This window comes from Teleopsis dalmanni, chromosome 2 (assembly GCF_002237135.1).
Source record: "Teleopsis dalmanni isolate 2A chromosome 2, ASM223713v2, whole genome shotgun sequence".
Lineage (NCBI taxonomy): Eukaryota > Metazoa > Arthropoda > Insecta > Diptera > Diopsidae > Teleopsis > Teleopsis dalmanni.
The window spans coordinates 124,142,809-124,152,406 of NC_051847.1; the positions used below are offsets into that span (position 1 = coordinate 124,142,809).

Below are 9,598 nucleotides of genomic sequence, written 5' to 3' on the forward strand. Positions count from 1 at the left end.
AAAGCCGGACATTTACAGAGAAAATGTTTTATGGTTTCTTTTTCCTGCGGGTTTCCACAACTTCTACAGTGAGAATTATAGGGAATGCGCAATTTCTCTGCGTGGATTCCTATACACCAATGTTCAGAAAGAACTGCAGTAAGCCTTGCACTGTTCAAGCGGTGCGAGGATCTATTTTTATTATATTATTTTTATATGGGCCATGTTAACCTGGAAGTTGGACATGACGTCAAGGTCGAAGCTAAATCTTCACTGGCTTAAGCACACTTTTATATAAAATTAGTTAATTTTCCAAGAACAATAATTTTTTTGACAATAATTTTTGCACAATTATTGTCAGGTTTCATAAGCGAATACCTCACTTTTTGGTCTAAATACTTTCCGAAAGAGTTGGCCGTTTAACGAATCAATTAATTTTATACAAACCCATACAAATTTTATCAAATCGGTTTGCAAATCAAATTTTTTAAAAAATATTATATAAGGTGTTAAGTTTACCAGGCATTTTTGTATTTTTTTGCTAAAAAATGCTTACTTAGAAATAAGAGAAAAAATTAAATATAATAAAAAGTCTACCGTGAATATATATTGATAAATCAGTTTTGTAAGAAATAAAATATATTCAAAAATATTTTATTTATAAATATATATGATCAAAATTTGGTTTTAAAACCAAATTTATGAATAAATATGAATTAATCTATCATTTACGGCAGGGTTGTCCAGACAAGATATGATCGCGGGCCAATACAATACACTGAAAAGGTAAGAGGACCGCTGAAATAACTACATACGTTCATAATTTTTCCAGCGAAAAATAAAAATAAGATAATAAAAATAAAATAATAAAAATAATAATTCTATCAATATCAGCATTATTTATATTACTTGTTGCCATATGAAAAATATTTTATTTTTATTATAATGACTTACGATAGTTTTTTGAACTAGTTGTACAAAAAAATATATACTAAAGCCTTTGCAAATTAAGTAAATGAAAGTGAGGACTAATAAATTAATAATAAATAAATAATAAATAAACATTTTAATTCATTTATTTGGCATACCATAAAAATAAAATTATAAATTACTAAAATATAACAAAGAAAAATATCGCGGGCCGCACAAATATTAACCGTGGACGGCATGAGGCACTCCCGATTTACAGAATGAAAAGTGAAAAGCCTTGCATAGTTGTTATAAGAAACCAAACAATGCTATAAAAAAAAACTAAATGTATCAACTAATTATCAACAAAACCAAAAAAATGTCAATAACCTCAACTCTATTAGGACCAAACAGTTACCCAATCTTTTTGTAAAGTCATATTATAGAAATATGTTAAAATAATTAATAATAAAGAGTGAAACAGATATACCCTTGATTAAAACACTTAAGTAGATCTAACTCACATCTTTCCGTTAAGTTTATTTATTGACTATTTTAAATGAAATTGGATACCTATCAAATTGTTGAGTTTTATGAAGGTTTTAATTTCAAAACTTCTTAATGTGAGATATTAAAATACAAAATATTTTGAAGGCTCTTGCTTTTGGGTAAAATTTGAATATTCAAGTGCGTTATAGATATACTTTTTAATGGAGTTAATTATTTTAATTGGCCGTTAATATTTCACTTAATATTATTTATTCAATTTAGCTTAAGGAGTACTCGAGTTAATCTTAAATTCAACAGTATCAATATTTATAAATTATTTAAACTTTACCTTGATTTATATTTTTATCAACATATGATCAACATTCAGACATGTTTTACCATTCACATTTTTTTAAATATGAAGGATTTATAATGCTTTAGTATCTATTAATGCTTTAATACCACTGTAATAATAAAATTGCTGTGTGTATATAAATAAACTCCTAACATTTATATTTTCCCTATTACCCTCATGACGTATGAATAATAAACACTTGTTCTCCCTAATCTAACAACCAATGAGTAACCTAAATCTGTACCACGATAGACACTCATTTTGACAGAGTTTTGGTATTTTTCTTTCCAGTTATCTTTTCTTCGTTAGCCATTCAGTTTATGTTCATCTTCTGTCATCTTCTCTGCTTCCGTTTCTTATTAATTTGCTTATAGAAATCTTTTTCGGTGGTCTCTCTTAAAGCAAATGCGAATTTATTATATGTCCAATCCATTTTAATTGGACCTTGTCCAGTATATCCCATTATTATCTCGTAAAGTAAGATTCCACCTGATTTTCTTTATATAAACCTTAATGTATTTCTAAATGCTATTTTTAAAGTCAGATATGACGCGTCTTATGACAAAAAGAAACTAATTTCGAGTTAAAAGGCTTCGAACAGTATTGAAGAAACAACAACAAAAATTTTGAATTTATTTGTTGTTTTCATTTCTAAATTTTTATATAATGAGTTATGCACTCAAATTGCACTAAATTTCTTAAAAATTTGAAACAGATAACACTAGTTATTCCAATTTAAGTGATAGTAATATAAAATGAACATTATTATAACATCATAAAATGAACAATCACTAGTATTTGATCCTAATTGACCACACTTTCCATACAATAGAAATATTTTAACAATATGATCTTTTTTTCTCGATCTGACATACAGTTGCTAATAAAAACTTAATAAAAACAAAAGTTATTTATTTTAATTGGGGTTCAATGGAATGCAGTGTCTTACATTTTCCGTACTTTTTGATCAATCATCTTCAAAATGTTAGAAAAAGTTTGCAAGATATAGCTTATATGTATAATTCGCAATCTTTCCTACACATTTTATAGGAATAAAACCATACCAATGTATGTCCTTCGCGCAACTCATTCTACGAGTCATGCTACGAAATGACTGTGGTCAACAACTTAAATCGGTTTATTTTGAATCTTGTAGAAAACGACAGTTTCTTTCTGCCGTGAAGAATAAAATAAAGCATGTGTATTGATAACAACTGTTAAAAGTTGAAGGCTTACCTAAAGTTTATGGATTTTTTTCCAGAGGTACGTAGAATTTTTATTGCATTCCATGTTAAGTTTATTTCATCGTCTAAACATCAAACATACATACAAGTCTAAGTCGAATTTCTAAGAGTAGATGCTAAGTAAGTTATCGTGCAGTAGTTTTATAGTTTAGGTTCATATCAATAATTTTACTGGTTGCGATGCAGAACGCCATATTATTTGTATTGTCATTTATAAAGATTTTATGAAAATTTTTATATTTCTTAGATCACACATACTATATGCAGTTAAGTGTTTACTAATGGGGTTCATATATAGCTATACAATCCTTTAATAATCATAATCTACACTTAGAAACAAATAGCTCTAATATTTTTAATGCAACAAGAATTTGTGTAGTTTTTTAACATACGTATGTTTCTAAAACATTTGCAGATACAAGTGAGTGAAGTTTTAGATTAACTGATTAAATCGGTTCGGTATTTTAATGCTGAGACAAAAAGTTAGAAAGTTTAGGAAAAGTTTAAAAGTTAAAAAATCATGAAAAATGATTTATTTAAGTTATTATTAATCCATTTAAATTATTTTTGGAACTCGAACTCTTTAAGTTCGAGTGATATTACAATGGAGGTACTTTGGACAAATTAATTCAAAATATAGATAGAATCTAAAAACAGTTTTATTTTTATTATTCGTTTTTAATACAAGTTTAATTTATTACTAGTTATTATTGCATTTCACATACATTTCATTTGAAAAAAAATAAAATATTTTTTAAAACCCTATTCTGCTTTGAAACTAGTTCGAATATATCCTTTCTCATAAATTACTACAATGTTTTACAGCGACTATGACAACTTAAAACTTATAATTTTCAATAATTACATTAAAACACTATTAGCCGTAATTTTTTCTACAGTGTTGTAAAAAAACAGCATTAAGTCTGGTTGAAAGAAATTGGCATCACTTTTAAAATATGTTAAATGTTTTTTTTTTGACATGTGTTTTTCCTGCTGTGTTGTGTACAAAATGATATATACAATTTTTAAAAACTAAAAATTAATTAATTTAAAAAAAAGTAAATATTAGTATTAGAAGCATTTTTACTTAATATATTTAAATTAATTAAATTTATATTTGTATTTGAATTTATTAGTAAATGAAATGATTATATTATTTTAACGGATGACTGGAATTTTGCAATATATTTCCAGTGAACAATCTATTATGAGACTGATTTTTGAATTAAGCTGCACTAAAACCTAAGATGTAAAATTTATTGCGAATAAAACCTAACTGAAGATTTTAAGAGCATTGTTGGTGCTTCACATGTTTTCTCTCGTAAATTGTTTTTGTATATTTTGCTCTAAAAGAAAAAATTACGGTTATTGAAAATGATTCTCTAAATCAGGGCTGCTCAGAGTATGACCCGAAGGCCGCATGCGACCCTTGGCTAATGTTTATGTGACCCGCAACATATTTTGATCTACCACAATTACACAATTTTTTATTTGGTGTACTAGTAAAACCATATTATTTTATTTTTATGGTATACCAAATAAAAGAATTTAAATTAATTATTTAATAAAACTTAATTTAACATTATAACCGTATTTTTATTTTTGTCCAAAACAACTATGAGCGTAAGTATTTGTTTCTGAGGCCCTCCAATCTGTACAGTGATTTGTATTGGCCCGCGATCACATCTGGTCTGGACAGCCCTGCTTTAAATGTTTTCAATTTTGTAAAAATTTTATGAAGTAATAATAAAGTAATAGTGCATTTTAAAATAATTGCTTTTACCTCAGTATTGTTGCAAAATGTTCATATAAGCAGTATGATAAAATGAAGCATTTCAAAAATTATAAATATATGATTACATTTGTGTAATATGTTCAGAAATATATATTAATAAATAAAATTTATTTGAATACACAATTCCTCAGGTACAACAACCCTGTCTTATGTCAATGAAATTTTGCATATGACGATTGATGCGCCCAATCTACGCCTGGTGGTCAATATCAATATTAAATTATGACAATTATGGCGTTATGGTGTGTTGTGTACAAGAATTAGTAGAAGAAAAATTATTGTAAAAATTAAATTATTTTTACTTAATTTATATAAATATAGTAGAAATTTAACAATAATACTGTTTGTTATGTGTTAATTATTATGTATTAATGTGTATTGATTAAGTTGTTTTCATAGTAATCGACCGCTAAAAAGTGAATATTGCATTTATCAAATGTGGATTTTTGACGACGGCGATTTAGCAACCAAATTGCAGGCCGCGGCGGTCACTAAAATATAAAACAAAAATGCTATTTACTAAATGAAATTAAAAATGTGCGAATAAAAATTGTATTTTCAATTAAGAAAATTGTGGTTTACATCGAGTGTTTAATATATTTATATAAACAACTGCACATTCAAAAAGAAATAAAAAAATAAGTGCACACAAAAGGAATAAAGAAAGGAATTAAACACCAAGCGAAGTGTTAATTTTTTGTTGTTTTTGTCGCGTGCAAGCGGTAATTGGAATAAATATACATTAAAAATCTCTCAGTAATGTGCCATTGCACCAACTGGTGCTTGGCAAGAATTTGTTTTGTCAAATTTTTGCCATCTTCAGCTAATTTGGGTTTTTGAATTTATTCATTATTACAACTAAAATGTTAAGGTAAGTTTTAATGATAAATTTATCAAGTTTTTTTTTTAATATGGTCTCTTTAAGACGAACGATATCACAAAAATAAATAAAAAAACTTGAATAATTTTTTTTATTTTCATTTGTGCACAGAATAAACATACTTTTGCCTTTCAGGATTAATGTTCTTCAGAGCAACTGCTCAACGTATCTGCAGCAAATCAACGTCACTCATCACTGTTTCCATCATCATTTTCATCGTTGCAACAACAGAATAAGATATACTTTAAGTTCATTGTTGCTTTAAATTAATGAATATACTCATTTTGCATATTGCAAACTAAATCAATAACCACACGCCGTAGCATTTAATGCCCATTTGTGCCAGCAATAACGAAAGAGATTACATATAACTATTAAATTGACAACATTTTCCGGCTGTTCGCAATCCTCATAAAAATAACATACTTTGTATCATCTTCCTAATAACCACTCCTGCAGCGCTATTACCCTACATAATATAAGTTGTAGCTGCTGCTGTCTATAGATATTTTTTTTTGCCACGGAAGTAAAAAAAGCTGCCACCATTCGGAAGAAAAACACCTCAAATATGGCCCATAATCTCGGTATGGTTCCATATCGTATGCCGGGTCCAGCTGGAGCTTTATGCCCTGATTTTAAACCACCACCGCCTACAGATATAATATCTGCACCGAGCAATCCAAAAAAACGACGGAAAACATCGAATGCAAATTCAGCGGCAGCAGCAGCGGCGGCTGCAGCTGCAGCAGCTGCCGCTGCGAATTCCATGCAGTCACAAGCACCACCTACACCGCAGGACTTGTTACCTCCACCTCCGATGGGTGGCTACGGTGATACAATTGTTGCATCGAATCCTTTTGATGATAGTCCGCCCACTATGTCAAGTTCAATGTCTATGGGTCATATGAGCGGACATTTTGGTCCAGGTCCTGGTGGCATGGGACCACATGTTGGCATGGGAGGTCCGCATGGTCCACCTCCACACATGCACCCGCATATGCATCCTCATCATCCTGGTGGCCCACCGCATCCGCATCATTTGGGTGGCCCCCCTTCTATGCGTGGAATGAGCCCTATGGGCATGAACAGTCCAATCGGCGGTCCAGGTGGACATCCAATGGGTCCAGGTGTTGGCTTACCACCACATTTGAATCATGGAAGAACCGGTGGTCCGATGGGTAGTCCGATGGGCGCCATGGCAGCAATGGGAGGAATGAGTCCAATGGGTGGCATGGGCGGTCCAAGTATATCTCCGCATCAGTTGGGTATGGGTGGTTTGTCACCAATGGGTGGCCATGGACCAAATGGACCGCGTACAATGGGCTCTCCAATGGGAAATGCAGGTGGTCCAGGTATGGCTCCTGGTGGACCTGGTCAAGGATCACCAATGAATTCACTGCCAATGGGTTCACCTATGGGCAGCGCAATGGGCAGTCCTTTAGGGCCTCTACCACATCAACCGCAACAATCACAACCACAACCACCTCCGCATATGAATAATGGCCAGATGGGACCTCCACCTATGCACAGTCCGTTAGGTAACGGGCCTACAAATCACAGTCATTTACCAGGTGGCCCTGGGCCTGGTCCTGGTCCAGGAGGTCCTCAACAACAAAGTATTAGTGCGTTAAATTCTGGAGTTGGTGGTGGTGGTACATCTCCAGCGCCTGGTTCAACAAATTTAAGCAATAACAATAACAATTCTAACAGTAATCAGACTCATCTTAACTCGCCAGTAGCACGACTAGTAGGCTCATCAATGACAAATGGACCTATGCCACCATCGTCGTCGTCAGCAGCAGCGGCAGCAACACCAACTGCTTCAACATCAGTGCCTACGTCCTCGCCAGCTCCGGGTGGTGCGCCTCCTGCTATGTCACCCCACCATGTAATGAGTGGGAGTGGACCTGGTCCTAGTCCCGGAATAATTAACACAGGTAGTGGTCCCAGTCCATTGCAATCGCCTAGCATGGGCAACAATAATTGCGGCCCAATGGGCAATCTTGGTGCTAGTCCATTAGGAGGTACAAATAATATGGGCTTAGGTGGAAATAGCAGTAATAATGGACCTATCGGACCTACAGGTCCAATGGGTGGACCAATGCAACAACAAATGAACCCGAATGTTCCTATGCAACAACAAGCACATGCGCATGGCAGCGGCCTTGGTGGACTAATGCAACAAGGCGCACCGGGCAGTATTGGACCACCCGGTCATGGACCAGCACCTGGCCCTGGACCAGGTAGTATGAGTGGTGGTCCTAATCAAATGTTGCCACCACAACCGCCACCGCATCTTGGTCCACAACACCCGCAATTAATGAACCATCCAAATCATCCTCATCATCATCCTGGCGGTCCACCACCACACATGATGGGCGGACCAAACTCACATATGCACGGCCCAGTTGGAATGGGTCATATGGGACCAGGAGGACCTAATCATCCACCACATCACATTATGGGAGGTCACGGCAGTAGTCCACATATGGGACATATGGGTGGAGTGCCAGGTCCAGGTGGACCTGGTCCTGGACCAGGTAACATGAATGGCCCTCCTCATCCGCATTCACTCCCGCATGGTCATCCACAACACCCACATCCACACCACAATCCTATGGGTGGACCACCAAATATGTTCAGCGGCAGTCCTCTGGGGCCTGGAGGTCCTATGGGTGGACCAATGGGTAACATGGGCGGTCCAATGGGAGGACCTATGGGTCCAATGGGCAGTCCTATGGGTGGTGGTCCGAAACCTATGACTATGAGCGCAGGAAAAATGTATCCGCCTGGACAGCCAATGGTGTTTAATCCGCAAAATCCAAATGCGCCACCAATTTATCCCTGTGGTATGTGCCACAAAGAAGTGAATGATAATGACGAGGCAGTATTCTGTGAATCTGGTTGTAATTTCTTTTTTCATAGGTAAGTTTTGTATGCGGCAGTATATTTAGTAACAATCTGGCACTTATAACTCCATTTCTTTACAGAACGTGTGTTGGTTTAACGGAAGCCGCTTTTCAACTGCTAACAAAGGAAGTGTATGCGGAGTGGTGCTGTGACAAGTGTCTGTCTTCCAAGCATATACCAATGGTTAAGTTCAAATGTTGAGAATAATATTATGCTGGCAAAGCGATAATGAATAGTAATGTAAACCTAAAACAAAAACGAGTGAAGAAAACCCCGCAAATGTAGTAATAGACAAGAATAAAATCTGAAAACAACGATTGTACAGCAACGTGGAGAACGGCACGGCACCTAGAACGAGAAAAATATTGTAAAAATAAATAAACTCAACTAATAATGGTAAGGTTTTAAACACACGTTATATTAGTAAATAAATTAAATGAGAGATCTAATATATTAGAAGTGAGCAATAGTGCAGGAGTTAGATCAAGTTAAGCAAGAAAAAATATGTTAATAGTAACAAAGGTTGCAGCCATTAAGGTGGACAGAGTATACTACTAATTTAAATAAAATTAAGGTTGTCTCCTTGAAAGTTTTAACTTTATCAATCAATCGATCCACGATCGATCAATATCATTTGTACAGATATTTTATAACATTTTATATATTTTATATTTTTATTTGCTGCATACCTTGAAAAATTTGAAAGATTTTAAAAAACGAATATGCTCCTCCTGAGCTCTGTTTAAAATCAATCCAGTCAACAAACCTAAAATGTTCAGGCGCAATTTTGTCATAGTGTATATTGTAATAATTTCTTTTATTTATAATTTTTTGTTGTGTGAACAATTATTAATTTTTATTTAAATTTATTGCTAAGTAAATAATATATATTTTATTCACAAATTTGTATAAAGTAAAATGAAGTGACGAATGAAAAAAAAACAAATTTTGCAATTTGCAGGAAACAATCTAGTTTGTATTTATATTATAAATTCTAAACTTAAAGTATATACAATTTTATTTGCTTAAAAGATTAC

The 9,598-nt window shown here is 33.5% G+C and overlaps 1 protein-coding gene across 1 annotated transcript; it reads left to right on the forward strand.

Moving 5' to 3' along the window:
• The first annotated feature begins 5,337 nt into the window (after positions 1-5,337).
• Positions 5,338-8,783, forward strand: LOC119678493 (protein pygopus-like). Its single transcript, XM_038090350.1, has 3 exons — positions 5,338-5,642; positions 5,787-8,576; positions 8,642-8,783. The coding sequence occupies exons 2-3, from the start codon at positions 6,220-6,222 to the stop codon at positions 8,760-8,762; spliced, it is 2,478 nt and encodes an 825-aa protein (XP_037946278.1). The 5' UTR covers positions 5,338-5,642; positions 5,787-6,219; the 3' UTR covers positions 8,763-8,783.
• Positions 8,784-9,598: the final 815 nt, after the last annotated feature.